Source organism: Atractosteus spatula, chromosome 7, assembly GCF_055471065.1.
Source record: "Atractosteus spatula isolate fAtrSpa1 chromosome 7, fAtrSpa1.hap1, whole genome shotgun sequence".
Lineage (NCBI taxonomy): Eukaryota > Metazoa > Chordata > Actinopteri > Semionotiformes > Lepisosteidae > Atractosteus > Atractosteus spatula.
This window is the reverse complement of record NC_142712.1, coordinates 22,652,402-22,672,374: the sequence shown is the minus strand read 5'-3', so window position 1 is coordinate 22,672,374 and position 19,973 is coordinate 22,652,402. Positions and strand designations below refer to the sequence as shown.

The following is a 19,973-nucleotide window of genomic DNA, read 5'->3' as shown; positions in this document are numbered from 1 at the left end:
GTGCTCTAATCCTCTCTAGGGATCCGCTCTAATTTTACACCAGGGAGGAGATCACACACCTACTTACATCAATGGGACTTCAGTGGAGAGGGACAGCAGTTTTAAGTTCCTGGAAGTTAACATCACAGAGGACTTAACCTGGACCCACCACACCAACATTGTTGTCAGAACAGCACGGCAGCGCCTAGGCTAAAGAAGTTTGGCATACCATCACATATCCAGGCCAACTTCTACAGGTACACTATTGAGAGAAACCTGACTGGTTACATCACTGCCTGGTTTAGGAACTGCTCCGCCCGGGATCGCAAAGTACTGTAGAGGGTGGTGAAGTCAGCACAGCTCATTACTGGCTGTGAGCTACCAAACATCCAGGATATGTACTCAGCTAGATGTCTTAAGAAGCCCAGGTTCATTCTTAAGGACCCCAGTCATCCCAGTCACAAACTGTTTTCTCTCCTACTGTCCGGTAAACGGTATCGAAGCATTCAAAGATAACAGATTACGGAACAGCTTCTACCGCCAGGCAAAAAAACTACTAAATAACCAAGCAGCAGATCCTTCATCAAATCACCCGTAATTGCTACATGGACATACAGTTTTCATTGTATTCTGCATACTGCACCACTTGGACATAATATATTGCATACACCCTGGACACATCACAGCTCTATATTGAGCTCTGTCTGAGTTTATTTTATTCAATTTCTATTGCATTATTATGTATTATTACTGTATGTAACCTTATTTTGTAACTTTAATTTTGTGATTTTTACCTCCTGGTGAGCTCGTAGAAAAGACATTTCATTGCCAGCAACTACTGCTGCATGCTGTATTGTTGTGCATTTGATAAATAAACTTTGATTGATTGATTGATCTAGATAGTCATTTTAATTATTATTTCCTGGTGTGTCTAGTTAAGTCCCTTATTTAAGTTTTCTTCCCCCAGTCTTCAGGGCTCAGCTTTGGAAAATGGTTTTCTCATGGCCCACCTACCACCAGGCTTCATAGGGAAGTCTGAGGGCATAGGGCAGTAGTAGCCACCCTGACCTTCTGAGCCCGGGGCCTGGGACAAAGCCCTGTATTCCTGGTTCTTATTTTTTCATGTGTCTGTTCCTGTTTTGTCTCCGGATGGATTTCTCGATAATGGACATATGGACTGTTTCCTGTTTCTCCTGTGGACTTCCCTGGATTTGTTGCAATGGATACCTACCCTTCGCTTCTGCATGGACTTCCCTATTATCACTTTGAGCTCCAATAAACCTTGTGTGTCTTCCCTCAACTCCGTTCCCTATTCCTTTCCAGATTTGCCACCTCGCATAAGGTCTTAAAATGCTTTTTCCATGGGAGCCTCACCCGGCAACCGTTACAATCACAGTATCATGGACAGCAGAATCCCGTGGCCTTTTAATTTTTCTGAATAATCTGATTCAGGCCTACTCTTCTCTGTAAAACTGCCTGGAGGCACAGTGAATCCTGAAAGTACCACAGCTGTGTGTGGTTGTCAGCAAAATCAGTATGGTGTTAAATGTTTATTAACTGATTAGTGCTTTCCTGAACTTTCAGACTTTCCTTAGTTTTCAAATCTTTCCACAAATTCCCAATAGGAAAAAGACCAGGACTTTGACTCAGGTGTTTTCTATACTGGAGTGAGGTATGTGAAAGGTTGGCTAGTGCTGATGTATAATTGATACAATGAATTATAATGACTTCTATCCAACTATTTTCTAACCACTTCTTCTAATTCAGGAACACATGGGAGTCAGAGACTCCAGTAAGCAACGAGAGCAAGGCATTGTACAACTGCCAGAAGCCAATTAACCTTCCAGTGTGTTTTTTGACTGTGGGTGTAAAACCAGAGCACCCAGAGGAAACCCACATAAACTCATGGAAAACATACAAATGCAGATAGCAGCTCAGGCTCAGAATTGATCACAGGGCCCCAGTGCTGCAAGCAGCAATGTTAACCACTGTATCATGATGCCATCCCTCTAATAACTTATATTAAAGAAATTCAGTGATTCTAAGACATATAATAATTGGACAGATACTTCACAGTTACATAAATAAAAAAAAAATGAAAAATAATTACCTTTATTTCATACTGTTTTGCATGTTTGAATTATTATTGAGAGCTGTTTTGTACCACTCTATACTCTCTACCAAGTGTAACACTCTACATCAGCAACATGTTCAGTAGGAGAATGCATCCCTTGGCTATTGGTTCTCCACTCTGCATCTAAACCTACTCACTCATACAAGCACAACCCTGTGTTTTACACAATTTTCATTTCTTACATGCATGTATTTTGCTTACAAATTTGATCAGTTTCACAAAACCACAGCTGGACTGCTCTTAGCTCAGTGTTTTGAATTCTGCATAAATGTTTTTGAAGATTCTTTTTAGAGGATCTGGACACCCTTGCCCTTCTTGAGAAGCAGCCAGGCAAGCTACAGTACACCAAATATACACTGCATACCTTGTCTTTTGCACACATTAGTATTAGTACTGTATTTATCTCACATGTATTAGTATCTAACTGAACTACTGAAATATATGTATCTGAAGACACACATGCTTATCAGAATTGCACAAATCAGGGTCCTGCATAGAGCTAGAATTGGATGAATACACATGACATTGGTCCTTACCTTGAGTGCGAACTGGTTCTGACATTGGACTGGGATCACTAAGGCCCTGTAAGTTCACAGCTCTGACCATGAACAGATAGATAGTGTTTGGCCGGAGACCTCTGACAGTGTAGAGTGTTGTCTTGACGTGATCTGCCACTGTTTGCCAGCTGTTACTCACTGACTGGCTGTAAGAAAATACAATCTTAAAACGGTAATTGAAAAGCACTTTATCTGTAGATTGATTTATTTTTTTACATTTTATCTAACATTCATACATCATAAAAATAAAACTGTAGCACACTTTTAAACAGATTTCACATACCTACTGAGTTACTTTATCCAAAATTCAATAGGAATAATTTGGAATTACAAATAAATAAAAAAAACATTAACATCACTTGGAAGGTCAGAAATCAACACACAAAACGGATGACCAAATAATCTGTCTGTACTGAATTTTTTGTCACAGAACAGAGTGATAAACTAAAATATTTTTTTATGCTGTTAGGGAGAATTCCTTTTTGTAAATAGCCAAAACATGTTCCACCCAGATTATGTTGTTTCCACATAATAATGTCCAAGTTAAATTCATATCAGAACTGGTTGCTGACATACCTAAAGGCCTCAATCACATAAGAAGTGATGGGTGAGCCCCCAGTCAGCCCTGGCTGCCATGACAATGAGACACTGTTCTTTGTGACATCAGTGACCTGGGGTTTGGAGGGTGGCCCGGGAAGATCATTCACATTGTGGCTCTTGGTTACTGTAGCCCCTGCAGATTCTGCATCAAAAAAGATAATGAAAAAAGGCATAGAATATGAGGAAGGCACAAAAAATGTTTTGAAACCGTTATATACAGTATCTTGAATATCATCCAGCACCCAAAGTTGGTCTGCCAAAGACACCCTAAGTACAGTTTTAGAGACAGTAAATTAAATTGTTATGGGAGACTTCAATGGTAGACTGGGCAAAAAAAAATCACCTTGGAAACCACATAGTGATAGTACCAGAAAACAATTACAATGGCAATACTTGACAAATACATGAACCCAAATACTTGAACATGAACTGTGGGTCACAAACACCTTTTTTAAACATAAATATACAGTAGCCAAATAAAGACATTTTACAAATGGAACAATCTGAATATGTCATCTCAGATTGACTTCATTTTGACAAGACTGGGAAATAAAAAGCCTCATCACAGCTGCAAAGGCTAATCCAAATACAGGCCTTGACAAAGATCACTACCCAGTCATGATGAGCACGTGAACATACAGATATAGATCAAAAACACAGCTAGCCAAATTGATCTGAAATAATGAAAGTGGTAGAGAGAGGTTACACAGAAATTGGATAAAATAAACAACACAGAAATGATAGCAGACGAATCATGGATTGTTTTTAAGAACACTCTGATAGAAACATTCAAAAGGGTATGCGGAATAAAGAAACAAGGTTAAGGACCGATAAAGCAGATGGCCTGATAATAAGAAACTATCAGAGAAAAGAAGAAGTTAGACGAAGAATGGGTGAAAACAAAGCTGGAGGACGATTATGTAAAATAAAGACTGTCAAGACAAGATACGAGAGAATTGTAAGAGAATTGTGAGAATTTCCAAAGGTTTATCATGGACGAAATATGGTTAAGAGCTGACTGAACTGTGTAAACACTCAACCAGAGAATTTTACAAGAGTGGGAAAGACACAGGATTAAGAGATGAACTGTATAATCCAACAAGGGTGATAAATGATAAGGATGGAATTCCCCTCAGTGATGGAAGACATCAGGAAAAGATGGCGAGAGTACTTTAGTGGGCTCCTAAGTCCAGCAGACAAAATAAAAAATCAGTATTATTTTCAATCTAGTTATCCAGAACTTGAAGAGCTTACGATATTAACATAGTAAATTAGACAGGCAGTCATATCACTCTGCAACTCACAACTGGCAACCCACTGAAGCTAAACAGATGTGAGCCTGGTCAGTACCTGGATGGGAGACCTCCTGGGAAAAAACTAAGGTTGCTGCTGGAAGAGGTGTTAGTGGGGCCAGCTGGGGGTGCTGCGGTCCATGTGGATCCTAATGCCCCTGTATAGTGATGGGGACACTATACTGTAAACAGGCGCCGTCCTTCGGATGAAACATAAAACCGAGGTCCTGACTCTCTGTGGTTATTAAAAATCCCAGGGCGTTTCTTGAGAAGAGTAGGGGTCAAATCTCCCATTGGCATTTACCAATCATGGCCTCCTAATTAATCCCCCATCTATGAATTGGCTTCATTACTCTGCTCTCCTCTCCACTGACCGCTGATGTGTGGTGAGCGTTCTGGCGCGCTATGGCTGTCGTCGCATCATCCAGGTGGATGCTGCACATTGGTGGTGGTGGAGGGGAGTCCCCGTTACCTGTAAAGCACTTTGAGTGGAGTGTCCAGAAAGCGCTATATAAGTGTATGCAATTATTATTATTATAACAGGCCAAACAACAAAAAAGCCTGAGTGGACAGAAATACAACAGAAGCCATTCTAGCATGTAGAGAAATTGGAATTACATGGTCGACTGAAATGTTCCAGTGGGCATGAAAGGAGAGAAGGTTCCAGAAGATTAGCAGCAGGCAGTGGGCATACCAATTTTAAAAAAAGGAAGAAAGACAGTAGCACTATAGACTGTAATGAGGAAGCCACACTTGAAAAATTCATGCAAAATTTTAAAGGAGTGCACCAGGTACAAGGTAGAACATTTACTGAGTGATACAAAGATGGGTTTTAGGAAAGGAAGAGGATACTCAGATACCAACTGAGTGAGAAGTGAATCAAAAAAATGTTTTTGACAGGGTAAACAGAGAGAAATTGTGGAGGAGATTGGAGAGGTACAATGTGAAAGGACAGCTCCTGGATAATATCAAAGCTCTTTAAGATAACAGTATGAGCTATGTACATACTTTAAATAGACTACAGACTGGTTTGATTAAATATATGGACCAAATTACCAAACAGGCAAACCCTGAACCCAGAACCAGAACCCTTGAATGAGATGCTGTTTGCTGATGACCAAAGTCTTGTAAATGAAGATGAAGAGAAACTGCAGGTTCATATGACTAGACTAAACACAATTTGTGAAGAGAATGACATGAAGATCAGCATAAAAAAATGATGAAGGTGAGCAGAATAACCAGCAGCCTCAATATCAATATACACAATATACACAGCTTCAACAAGTGTCAGAGTTCAAATATCTGTGGAGCATCACTGGAAGACTTAACAGAGAGATAGAGGTGAGAATACAGTAAGCAAATAATATAATTTGCTCGCACCTCTCCTGAAACACCCATACATCCCCAAACACTAGTCATTTTCATTCTTACTCTGAGGTACCAGTACCAAACATGGACTCTGACAGAGTCTAGAACATAAACTCACCACCTAAGAAATGAGAAAAGAGCTGCCAACAACGCCAAATGAGACTAGATTAAAAATGAAAGACTTCGAGAAATGGTGTGAGCTACAGTACATCACTATATACAACAACTGCAGATCACGTGGTTTAGTCATCTTGCTTTTATGGCCACTAACCAACTGGTGCACAGAGCATATTAGAGTAGGATTCCAGTGTGAAGGCGAGAGGTTGACCAAGAAAACCTGGATTGAGGCTGTAAAAGAGATACTAAGAATATATGACATTCCCTCTCAAATGGCCTTGCAGCTCGCAGGTGACCAACAGTTATTTCTCCCCATGACACATTATGGTATATGTGGATGGATTAAGTGAAAGTGATCAATCAGCTGTGAAAACTATTTCCAGCACTTCTCTTAGTCCAGGATCACTTTTGTCAAAATGTGATAAATGTGGGAAACCCAAGCAAAGATATAACCCCACTGCAACTGTAGTTGTTGAGTCACATTAACCACATTGTTCCAAAACCAATATCATGTCATGATTGGCTCCTGTTTCTCTTGCTTTTTCCATTGCAATGCATGATGTTAACTCGACTACAAGCAGATCTGAATGTCATGTTACAAGCAGGTTAATCTGAAATGTGTTTAAAGTGAAACAGATAATGTGTCAAATGTATGCTACTTTTCTCACCAAAAAAACTTTGATTGTATAGGATTATCTCAACAAATATCAACAACTGAAAGCCACAGGAATTGCTCTAAAGTGCGGTGGGCCCTTTTCATCCTGGGATCTTGAAATATATATATGTACTGTATACAGACTATATTTACTATATTTATACACAACTATATTTTCTTGTCTCAGCCTAGGGTAGATTAATTCATTGTATAAATCAACTCCAGTGTAAAAACCCAGAGTATTATGTTTTAAAGTAGTGTTCTTTGATAGAGTGGAATAATGCAGCAGTATGCAACCTTTGAAATAAAATATTTAACAACCTGAAAATGTGCAGCCCTATGTTTTCAGAAAAGGAGGCTTTAATTTCTTATTGGAACAAGTTGACATCTAAAGTGTGAATCTTTTTGCCGCACAAAGTCATTCACCTGTGCTTCACATAATAATAATAATAATAATAATAATAATAATAATAATAATAATTAGTAGTAGTAGTAGTAGTAGTAGTAGTAGTAGTAGTAGTACAGTGGTGGTGCAGTGGTGCTCAGAAAAACAAAGGTAGGTTAATTGGCTTCTGGGAAAATTGTTCCTGATGTTAGTATGTGCATATTTGTGTTTGTGTCTGTCTGCCTTGGGATAAATCTCCAGAAAGATCCCGACTTGCATGTATAAAAACAAAAATTTGGTATTTGGTTTATTCATTCTGTTTAAAAGTTGTTATACTTTGATCTAGAATAAAATCTCAATGGAATTCTTTTCGCTTGGTAAGAAAGAGAACTGCAGTTCTGAGACAGATCCAGGGAAAAATAGAATACTATACCTCTCACTTCCAAAAAGGAACTCCAAGATGTTTCCCCACTGGAACTTGCTGCTACACAGGTATATATACCAGAATCTGATATCTAGATTAAATAAAAGAAGACATGAATAAAAAGGGCATTAAACCAATCCTCACTGCTGTTTAATTTAAATAGTTAATGGAATTGTAAAAGCTTTACAGTTAAAACATTGCCTTAGGAAGTGCATTTTTAAAGAATTTCTTTGAAAAAATGTTTGGGTAAGTGGTCAAGGCATTTCTTTTTGAAACCAAATCTACTGTAGATATGAAAACTTTCAAATTTGAATCTCCAGTAATCTTTGTTAAAACTGCTAATTTAGTTTATCAAACAGTGATATTCAAATTCAATGTTTTTTTTTATTTTATTGTAAAATAAAACTTGATTCCTGTATTGATCTAAGCAGTAATTGAAAATGGATGGATGGTTCAACTTAACTTAAATTAGTGTTTTGTGTTATACTTTACAGAAAAGGATGTGCAGAAGTGTTCGAGCTCTTTATATACAAAAAGACAGATATAAAAAGGGACAAGTTTTTGTAGCGAAGACAGAAAAAGGAGAACATGGCAGATTGATGCCCATATTTAGTGTTGATGTCTGATGAAGACTTTACAAGAGATTACACACTGTTTTCAGTCAAACTGTTTTCCTACCTGTGACACACGATAAAACTGACACAGTTCTCATGAGAAAGCTCCTTGATTCCTTGTGCAGAATTGATCCCTGAGTGCCAGAATGTACTTACCCAGAACCAAACAGCAGGCCCAGAAGTGCCTGCTGATGATGACCCACTGCACCCATCAAGGGTTATTGGAGTTTGTCAGGAATCTACAAGCTGCTGTTTTAATTGCTCTCCTTTGAATGAGCAAGAAGTCATGACTACTCAAGTGCAGAGTTTAATTCAGTCATACACTGAAAATGCATTAACCTCCTTGGCCTGTGTTTGCCTTTCGGAGCAAAGAAGGGGGGTAGAAGAGGAAACAGTTTGCCCCAAAAGTGCTGACATTAATTTTTTAATAAATTTCATTTTCCCCCAGTGGTGGTGGATAATTAATTTAAGGCTGCTGAAATGCTACAGACTGATGACAGCTGGCACATCTCAATGTCTGTACTTTTGCTGTTGTTTCTGTTCCCTCTGCCTCTCTTCAATTTATTTAATAAAATGTCAAAGATTTGTCAAGTGTAATGGATATTATAGATAAAGCAGAAAATCTTGTTGTGTGGAGCTGTTAAATTTACTTGGTGCTGAAGCGCCTGGTTTTCCAGGGACTCATGCATCTGCTGTACAGTTTGGTGCACTTAACCCCTCCACACCACGATATCTTATTGCTGGAAGTCATCCAAGGTTCTGTCAGTTACATTTTATAGACATTGCTCACTAAGTGATAGCATCAAACAATTTACAGAAATCAATATTTCCTATTCGCCTCTTAAAAGCAATATGATTCTGCTGTCCTTTCAAGTTATGTCTAAGCTACATCCAAATGAAAATCACCCTGTGACACGATTCTAAGTACATGGGAGCTTGAAAGGGAAAAGGTCAACTTGCAGTCTGGGATTAAGGAAGAGCGTGAGCATTTGTTTCAGACCTTAATTGCTTCCTGAATGCAAACTGTAGCATAGAATTTAAGGCAATAAATACTGAGGCAGCCCATTTATTCCTGGCAGGGGATGAAGCAAACTGCGGTAGATGGCATTTACAAAGTTAGAGAAATATCCATAACAATTGCAAAAAATACTTGAAAAATATAATGCATGCTTACTTCCTTTCAAAGTCATCCATGTACCTAAAAGTTTCATAGCACATTAATTTAACCAAATAAGGTATGCAACATTTCCTTCTCTGTGTTTAATCAGAGTATGTGAGGTTCTTGTTTTTCTTTTTTGAAAAATAAAAGCTGTACACAGTATGTATCAAAATGTATCCTCTTGATCTGCTAACATTATTTTATCAGTAAAATATAACATTTTTCAATCCTGAGTCCTGGCATTTCAATATTCAGCCCACATTTATAGTGCATTTCAGTTGAAATTTCAGAATTACACGAAGTCACCCTGATATACAGTAAGTAGGAAACCAGTGGAAACTAAAGTGAAGGTGATTATTAGACTAATTTAGATGTACAGTATTTATTGCTTTATTTTTAACTTGATCATAAAAAGGCACTTTCCTTTTCCAAACTGCTTATAAATGATAAATCTCAAAAAGTGGTAGGCTATATTCAGTTCAGTGGCCGGACGTGACAGCAAAGCATTGTGTCTTAGTTTACTGCTTGGAACACCTTGCTGATGGCTTTTGACAAAAGTAAATAAAATTGAGGATGGGGTAAGGTTTTCTTACAGTAATAACAACAGACCTTACTGCAAAGCCACAAAAAGTACTTACTCTGACATTTTTGATCTGGAGGCTTCCAAGATCCTGTAGAGACATCCGGGAGTCCTTGCCCAGCAGACTAACCCCATCCTTTAACCAGCTGATGTTTGGGATGGGGTCTCCTGATGCCTGGCACCTCAGCAAGGCCACAGTGTCAACACCAAGTGTCTGATTGGCTGGGCCTTGGCGAATAATTGGCGGAGGCCTATCTGTCAAAACTGAGAAAAGAGATGCCAAGACATTAAATACTACTGGTTACTCTATAACAGACAGGCTAGTCAACAGATTTGGTCCAAAGGTTTTCATTCTTTAATAGTGCTAAAACGGACTCTGACACTAAAAGGTCTTGAACTTTGTCTTTAGTATGATTATTTGCAGAAATAATCACATACAGTATGTAGCCTCTCACCCTGTCCTGGCACTCAAGTTTCAGTTAGTGTTCAGATACATTATCCCATGATATTAAGAATGTTAGGAGCCAAAATCCACTTCTTCATACCCGTAGAAAAGGCTGTTTTATTTTAAGATAATTTTGGACTGAGTTGCTTAAGATCACAGAAATATTCTTTACTCTTATAAATGATTGAAGAACATGGTGGAAATGGAAACGTAATAATTATTCATCTATTCATTATTTTACTTTGAAATATATTATTTTCAGCCTGTTGATTTGGCATTTATTTCTGGGTTCAGACTAGATTTTCTGGCAATGGAAAGTCTAACTTTGGGATTGCTTTTTCTTTTAAGAAGGTTGCAATAGGTACTGTTTTGAAATTATTCTGAATTTTTATCTTTTAAAAGAACATTATCACTGAAGAAATGGAACCCATCCTTCATCTAAATGTTTGATGACATTGCATACTTCCAATGTCATTCTGGATAAGTGAACATCGCTGGCATTTTCTGTCATTGAAGTTGAAAGGTTAACCCAGCAATCAACAACAAGGAGTTAAGGGACACAGAATGACCTGTGGACAATTTTATTGCTGTAACGTTTAGGACAATGTCCAAGAAACTGTATGTTTTTAGATAGTTTATAAAATTCTATTGTAGTAAAAAAAACATCTAGTAAAAATAATTTGCCAGATGGAAGATGTAGGAGAATTTGGTTGTTCAACTCATTGTGCAAAATGATCTCTAGCTATTTTTTTTTCAATCAGAAAACAGTTTATTTTTCACAACTCACTAATGTGTTCTGTCTTGTGGTATCACACCACATTCATTAATTTACAGTGTGGATTAATGATGGTGAAGTCTGAGGTGCTAATTAATGGCTCTTCTCTACCTAGATTTTAACACATTTGCAGTTTGTACTCCCACGGGATCAAAACAAATCCTAATGTTGTAAGTTGTAAGTAAATAAAAGTCTTCATATTTCCTTTCAAAATGGTAAGTCTTTGTAAAGTATTCCCATTTCCGTTCCCTTCCGTTATTAGCTTATTTACTCAGCTTATTTACTCCTGTTGCACAGAACATCATATGAGCTTCCACTCAAATTTCTTCATTGTTTTCTTCATATGTGAGTTGTACAATGCATTACAATCAATCTGACTTGAGCGATACCAGAAAGTTTTGCAAAAATCTGTTTTGATTTTTTATTTATTTCCAGCTTTCTCCAAGATACTGCGTTTTCATAATGATTTGTTCAGGAAATAAACACAATATGCTCTTTTAGACGGTGCACAATTCAATCTGTTAGAAATATTGCTAGCTAAATTGTTTAAATAAGCATCATTACATCTGTTTTTAAATCTGTCTAGCTGTGACCTTTTTGGTTTTGTCAGAATCTTTTTCTGTCAGATACTTAACACTCCTGGAGAAATGGTGTATTATGCTTCCTACTATGTTTGACTTGTCAAACATAAGAACAGGAGGTAATCCTGTTCTTATGTAAAAGAACATGTTGAGGTTTGTACAGTATCACTCAGTATTTGACTATTCGGTTTTTACAGTGCTTTACTTGACCCTGGTTAAGCTCATAAGCAAATCATCTGTAGTTCAAAAACTCATATTAAAAAATAAAATGTATATAAATATAGTTGCTTGGAAGGAGTTAACATTGAAAGTGTTCTTGATTCGCTTTTATTTAATGTACTCACAATACTTAATCTCAAAACACATCCAAAGTACCTATCTTTTGAGAAATCCTCCAATGAATACAACTGTATTCTAGAGCTATGGCTTTGAAACCAAGGGCTGAGTGCAGAAAAGTCAAAACCAGCAAGCAGATTAATTACTGGAAGCAATTATTAATGGTGATTAAGTTGGAACAAGAACCAGCAGGGACAGGGGGACTCAACGAGCATGATTGAGAGCCACTGTTGTAGACCATTGTAAAGCTCAGTGTCAAAACCTGATTTCTAAACCTTTTTAGTTTAGTGAAAACAAATTGGTCACTGAACTACACTGAATGTGTGTTTATCACACAGGAATTTCAAACACACCAGGGGACATTCTATATAATGAAATGTCATCTAATAAAAATATCAGTTGTTTTTATTTTCTTGAAGGAGAGCAATACATAGCCACAATATGACCTGTTATTTAATCTGTGTACATTTAATTCACTTAATTGTTCCTGCACCTTTCACCAACAAGTCTGCTCTAGCATGTTAAATTATAAGGAACAAGTAAAAGGTTTATTCCATACTGAAAAGAGAAGAAAGGAAACACAATGTTTTGGCTGTGGAGCCTTCTTCAGATGTGGCACCTTTGCAGCCTACGCATGCTGATGCAGATACCTACTTAAACTACTCTTAAATGGCTATTTTGTTTCCAAATACAGATGGGCAAAATTAATTCTCTTATAAATATAATCAGTAATCAGTATGCTTGTTTAGTATAGAACATATCTGTTACCTGGTATCCTAAATGTTGATTTCCACTTTTAATGCATTAAAACTTATTGGTAGTTTCAATTTTTATAATATATAAGTTTGTTGAACAAAAATTATTAGTTACCTGAAGCACAACAGGTGTTTTAGTAATATGAGGTGAATAAACTCATAGTATTCTTATCAAATACAGTATTAAACTTTTAAACCCCTATAAACTCATGAGCTTACTCATGATCCAGCACAAAACCACTACTACGGTTAATGTAAAAATTATCTCATATCATACTGTATGCATGGCCATGGAGTCTTATTAGATTACAGAATATTTATAGTAATTTTCATGTTGTAGCCTTTTCTTGTAATTTCCAGTTGTGATCTGCATCTGTATTCTTGACTCTTCATCTAACTTGAACAGCTGTTGAAATACACTATGAGCAGCCATTTATGTTGTTAATACACCAACATGTAAAGGTATGATAGTCTGATCACTTCTATGTGCATATTAACATTTAATATAGCCACCCAGTTTCTGTTGTATTTTTAAACATGTTTGTAGAGAAGTGGACACAAACGTTTCACAGTGTGGACAGAAAGGAAGCTAAATAATAAAGTGGAAAGTTATTACTATACTTGAACTAACCTGGAGAGCACCAGGACTTGCGATGAAACAACTAAGTCACCTGCAAATTTCTCTTTTTTCACTTCAGGAATGAGACACAGCAAGGGGGGGGGGTTCAGGCTCAGGCCTTGACTGTCTGAAGCAGGGATTTCTCATTACGACTCTCCTTGAACCTGCTTCACTCCTTGTGGCCTCATTGCCGTAAATCACAGCAGAAACAGCAGGTGCAGCCATTAACAGCTCAATGTCTTCTCCGCCAATATTTGTCTGTCCTATTTATTCCAATCACGACTGAGGTACTGAATCACAACATGCCATGGACAGATATTAAAAAATACTGCCTTTCCATTAATTTTAAATGACCTTTTAATCTACATGTAAATTCACATTGGATGAAAATGCATCATTTTATCCAACAGGAAAGCTGGCAGCCAGGGGTCACCATGAGAAGGTTAGGCTGTAATCTCCAGAAGAGTACTCAGGGAAAAGTGTAATGGTTGAGAAAGACAAAGGGGTCAGAAAGACATGAACCTTTGTTGTCATAAAAAAATGGCAGGTTTTCAGAATACAAAGCGAAGCCATTAAATTCACTCCACGAAACTTTAGCATGTCTGTCCATTTCTCTGAGGCTGTCACCTGTGATGAATTTTTCCTCACGGAAACTCACATCTCCTAACAGCCAGGGGATTTTGCCAGCTTCCAGGTATTGCTTTTAATACCACAGAGCTTCACAGAAGGAGCAGTAACCAAAGTGGATGGGAATTTCCTGAATCAAGGTTTTGCTTACAACTGTCAATCAAATAATTTTTTCAGGTTTTAAGATTTAAGGACAATACTTTTCTACAGAACAAGAAAATACAATATACAGTATTTCTTTAAACAGTGTCTGAAAACGGAAGTCAAACCAATATGTTAAATCACATTGACATGCACAATTAAAGAGTTGGTTTCAAGCTTGACACTGTCCTCAAACTTTGAAATTGACACCTTATCAAATGTATTACAGCATAAGACAGTATCAAAGAATAAAGAAACACCAGTTCAAAGAAATATATCAATATGTATTAGCATATTTGTTAAAATTTGTTACACAATAAAATGTGTAATAATGAAGTTAGAAAGCTTGCATGTATTTAGTATATACTGTATATATAGGACTGTATATATATATATGTCTAATTTAATATTTATATTTAATTTAATTTAAATGTATTTATTTATAATTTTAAGGTTACAAAAATAAATGAATGCTTGACTAAATCTACTTGATGAAATATTTATTATTGCAGCCATATCCTTTTAGAAACATATCTTACAATCTCTGGACAAGTAACATTGGTACATCCCAAAACATAAATAGTAACAAGAAGCCTAAATACTAACAAAAAGCTACTCAGATGTGTCAAAAGCCATCGAGGAATAATAGCCAAGATCCCTAGTTTGTCATATAATGTACAATTAACAAACCTATTGATAGGGCTCAGTGGTATTGACTGACATATTTGACGCCAGCTGTTGAAATTCAAGATTATATGCAGCCCAGTCTTTTTTGCTTTTCTTCTGTAGAAAGATTATAACTACTGAGTTAAATGTTTTAGAGTACTGACTGGTGACAAAAGGTGCTTACCATCCGTGACTTCCAGCTGAGCCTTGGCCAAGATGCTGCCAGCAACGGTGAGAGCCTGGCAGATGTAGTATCCAGCATCTGAGCGCTGCACATTCGAGATGGTGAGGTCACCACTCTGCGACACTGCAAACCTGCTATTGGGCTGTAGGGGCTGGTTTGGGAACAGTAAGTTCTAGAGAGGAAGAAAAGGAATTACTACCATTGTACGCATCATTGGCCTGACCACATTCGGTATTTTGTTTTGACAGTAGTTAACCTTGTTTCAGACACAATCTGGCTTATATCCTTCTAAATAAATTCAAAATAGTACATTTAAATATCTGTTTTATTTTACACAAAAAAATCAAGTCACCTTTCTTCAATTCTGACTGGCTTCAGATAGAAAGAGACTATTTTACTGTGAATAACCGTTTATGATATAACTCTTACAAGTACATTAAATGACTAAAGTATCATTTTTATTGAATTCAGCTCATCCCAATTAAAAAGGGAAAAAATGATAAATATCAGGATGTCATAATAAATGAAGATGTCAAAAAAAGTATTTTGATTAATTGTCTAAATTGATTAAATTCATTAGCTAAAACTGCACCAAGTACTGAGTATTATATGAAGGTAGCAAAAAGTAAATCATAGCTACTGTACATAATGACAATGACAAGTACTAAATATGTCTTAATGTTTACAAATCATCTTCAAAACAATGTAAATTAGTAAACATTGTACACTGGAAATTGAAAAAGGTTTTTTTAAAAAAAACTGATATATAGTTCCAACAATAAAATTTAAATTAAGGGATGTTATGGCTACAATTCCATAGTAAGACCTCAACTGGTAACTTGTGTAGACTTTTGGTCACCACATTCAAAAACAGATAAAGCTGTTGTGAAATCAGAGAAGAGAAGAGGCTAAGAGGCTCTATGCTTAGAAGCTAAAAGAACCTAACCTTTTCATTCATGAACAGAGAAGACCACAAAAGGACTTGATTCAAGTATAAAAAATCCTCAAAGGAAATTGCAAAAGACAACCCACTGGACTTCTTCAGAGTCAACTATGAAACATGAAAATGAGGAGTGGAAAATATGGGGAAGGGCTTTTAAAATTGAAAACAGCAGGTTTTTGACTCAGTGTGCTCTTCAAATCTTTTTTATACAGAGATTTGTGGGAGTCTGGAGCAAGCTACCCACCCATGCTGTTGAAGCTGACATCATGGCTACTTTGAGGAAAGATCTGTAAGAGATCCTCTAATCAATTAGCTACTACCAACCAAATGAAATACACAGTCCAAACTCTCACTTATAACCATTCATATGTTTACTGATACATCCTAACAGGTTTATATATACACCAGGTAAAACTCAAAATAAGCATTGCTGACTGTGATTTAATTTTGAAGTACATTTTAGGTACCTGATTTTAATCTTGACAATATTATCTGACTAAAAAAGATTTCCGAATGTGCTTTGCCTCGCCAACTCTAATTTGTACAAGAATACAACAAATTTCACTCTGACTGCCCCCGTGTCCCTAATGGTAAAGTGCTTCCTCAACTCTACTGCTGTGCTGCAAGAAGCAGAAGAAGTGAGTCTCTTTCTCTACACAAAGTACTGTATAGTTTCTATCACAGCCCTTTGGGAAAATAATCTTTGATAAGCTGAATGTATTACAATCCTTATCCTTATGCATTGTAGAGTTTTATAGTGTATCCTGAGCTGAAATTTGTTCTATTCTACTTTTTGATTTATGTATAGTTTTATGCTGCATTATGCATTTCTTCAAAAATTAATACTAAGTATGTAAATATTTTAGAATTATTTATGAGTCTATAATGTTCTAATAAATGTAATCCAATTTAATTATTCACTGAAAGGTGCCTTAAATAAAGACATAAAAAATTACAAATTATTTAAAATATAAGTAAAGCAGTGGGCTATACAATACTTTCTAACTTTGCTTTATTTTAGTTTGGTTCCTCTGTGATCCTTTCTTATACTTTATGTAATTTGTACTGCCAGTGTTTAATTCAACTATAAAGTGAAGGCTCAGCTAAATTAAACTATTGCCAGCACAAATCTGGTAAGAAATACAGAGGAAACACATCTGCCTGATGCCTAGTTGCTCTGAACAAAAGCCACAAGGAGAATGCTTACAGTCTACACCCCTGAATAAAGCTAGCCTATTAACACCTAAAATGAAAAATACATGTAACAGTCACAGTCATGTGTTCATTCCAACAGCATATCAAAGACAACAATTATTAAGAAGCTAATTGTTTTGTTTTTTAATTGATAAGTTGCATTAGTTTCATTATATATGTTTTAACACTACTGTTATGAAAGATTTAAATTAGCCAGGAGCCAGGAATATTATCCTAAAAGGTTTCATCAATTCACAGTGGCTATAGCTTTAGCACCTTAATCGGTTTAGGTACTTTGTAATAAACACTGGCAACAGACAGCAATCAGCTGGCAATAATACACAATTAGAGATGTGTTGACATTGAGTGAAATCTCACCTTTGCCATCGCTTATCCTTGAGTTTTTTTACAAAGTCCTTAGTGCAGGGGAACAGGAAAATACATTAGCCAGATTAAATTACATCTAATGACTCTAATGCTGCAAATTATGTAGCTTTTTTTAATTACCCTATCCCCTCTGCTGGATGATAGATGTCCACTTCATTAGATTCAAGTGTGACAAAAAAGGCTTTCTCAGTCTAATTACTTAATTACCAATTTAATTAATTATTCTAGCTGAAGTCTTCATAAAATGCAAAAATTTTGCATTAAAAAGAGTTCCAGTATATTTTCCACTATGTGGGCAAGTAAGTTTCTATGGTTTTGAAGTGTTTCTTGTTTTGTTCTCTCAGCAAACTAGTAATACCACCTACCATATTTATCACTTGAGTGCCACTTACTTTCCTGGTTGGGAAATGAAACTTCCTCACACATTTCAACTGCTTCACCAGTGGCTGCCTGAATCTTATCAAAATTATATCTACAGTCCCTAGCTGGCTGATTACTGCTGTTGTTGTTTGCATTGTTATGAGTTCAAATTATTTATACTGGTTATCTTTTCTGAGATGAGAGCTTTCATTACCATAGGGGTCATGTTGATTACGGAAACCACCATTCCTAGTGTCATAAAAAGGAACAAAAAGACTTATTGTTAAAAAAGTATACACTACAGATAACCCAGTGTTAGGACTATCATGTAGAATACCCAATAAATGATGAACAATAGGGAAACAAGTTAATCTACTGTAGATACTATTGTCTATTTATCTTGTTGTATTACTTCCTGCGTGTTCAGGCACAGCTGGGGTATTTCTGTTCTATCCTGTTGTAATTGATATGGGATTAAAGTCATTTTACTTTTATTTGAAACAATCTACCACAGGTTCTGGCAGAGTCTTAGAATGACTCTGAATGACTCCTGGAATCTGTATAATCAATGGCATTTACAGTCAGTCACATTAGGCCTTTTGTTAACTCACTTTTCCTTTATACACTTGATTTTTGTCTTTTCTACCTACCATTTAACAGTTGTAAATGGTAACACAAAGAAATAAAATATTGTCAGATTATTTATTTCTTGTTTTGAAACTTTAATAATGTTTTGTATACCCTCTGGTTTAAGAAATGTTTTATCAAACAGGCAGTGTATTAATGGTAAGATCTTGTCTAAAGCCTTCTACAAAAAATATCTTCCTTTTACATTGAACAGTTATGGTTGATTATAGACCTGCACTTTGGAAAAAAAATGGAAACAGGTTCAATTACATGATTTGTTAATAAGATATTTCAAAACCCAAAAGCAAAGATTGTGATGTTTCCGATGTGAAACTGTACCCTGTCTTTCACTTTCAGAGCATCATTTTTAGAAGAGTACATAAAATTGACAAAGCCAATGCTACCCTTCTCCTAAGCAAGACGTCTTCCTTCCTTCAGCGCGTTAGATTTTATCATTGAAACTATGCAATTAGTTACATGGATCTGTGTTTCTAGTATTTTCTTCTGAGCCACCCTCCCCCTTGTACTCATCCAAACCACTGAATTATAAGGTTAATACTAAGATCCAAAAGACATGGTACTGAAAAATAAGAGAAAAAGACTGAAAAGAGAACCAATGGCAAGTGGCAAGTAATTTAATTGTAAGTTTGACAGAAGAACAAAACCCAGCAGGGAAATTTGGACATATTGTTTGAATTTGATTTAAATTTTTTGGTTTTTGTTTTACGTGCGAGTTGGCTGTTCCGTACCTGGTGCATGATTTTGTCTAAAAATGTTTGCTATACAGGCCAGTACCTCTAAAAATAACGGATTGATTTCTCTCCATTGAAAACTGTGCTGCTTCTGTGTGTTCTAACTATATAGGATATTCAGTCATGTGGAACCTCTTCTTATTTCACTACACCGACTTCCTGTCAAATCTAGAATTGATTTCGATATTGATGTACAAGGCATTGAATGGATATGCTCCTTCATAGCTTAAATGGATTTACTCCTTCATATTTAATTAATCAACTTTGAGCTTATTCTTTTGACTGCGTGTTGAGTGTTCCTAGACTACATTCCCTTGGAGATTGAGAAATACCTTATAACACACAGATTTTGGTACCGCCTTGCCTCAGAATACTGAGTATTTCATCAATACTGACTTAAGGTTGTTTTAAATTGATTTTTTTCTGTGTATGTTGTACAGCACTTTGTAAATCCTGTCCTGAAAGATGCTCCTAAAGGTTTTATTCCTGTTGATATGAGAACACCATCATGTTTTTTTCTAAAGATGGCTGCAAATCCACATCTCCTTCAGTAATAAAGGAGTCTTTGTCTCCTTCAAAATGGTTTCAAAATGGTTTGTTTGATTAACTGTGCTCCACGAGTGAGAGTGGAATTACTCATTGTGTGCCTCCAAGCATGTGTTAGATACTCATTCTCTAATATTCATGTCAGAACTAAATTATAACAACATAGCATTT

General features: G+C 36.3%; 1 protein-coding gene across 1 annotated transcript in view; it reads right to left on the bottom strand.

Moving 5' to 3' along the window:
• The window catches only part of robo2 (roundabout, axon guidance receptor, homolog 2 (Drosophila)), a 134,369-nt gene that overhangs the window by 79,025 nt on the left and 35,371 nt on the right, over positions 1–19,973 (bottom strand). The window contains exons 8-12 of the mRNA XM_088919966.1: positions 14,994–15,165; positions 9,923–10,128; positions 7,521–7,602; positions 3,247–3,412; positions 2,650–2,816 (exon numbers count right to left, since the gene is read on the bottom strand). Of these exons, the coding sequence (XP_088776092.1) occupies positions 2,650–2,816; positions 3,247–3,412; positions 7,521–7,602; positions 9,923–10,128; positions 14,994–15,165 (793 nt within the window). The remainder of the gene's footprint in view (positions 1–2,649; positions 2,817–3,246; positions 3,413–7,520; positions 7,603–9,922; positions 10,129–14,993; positions 15,166–19,973) is intronic.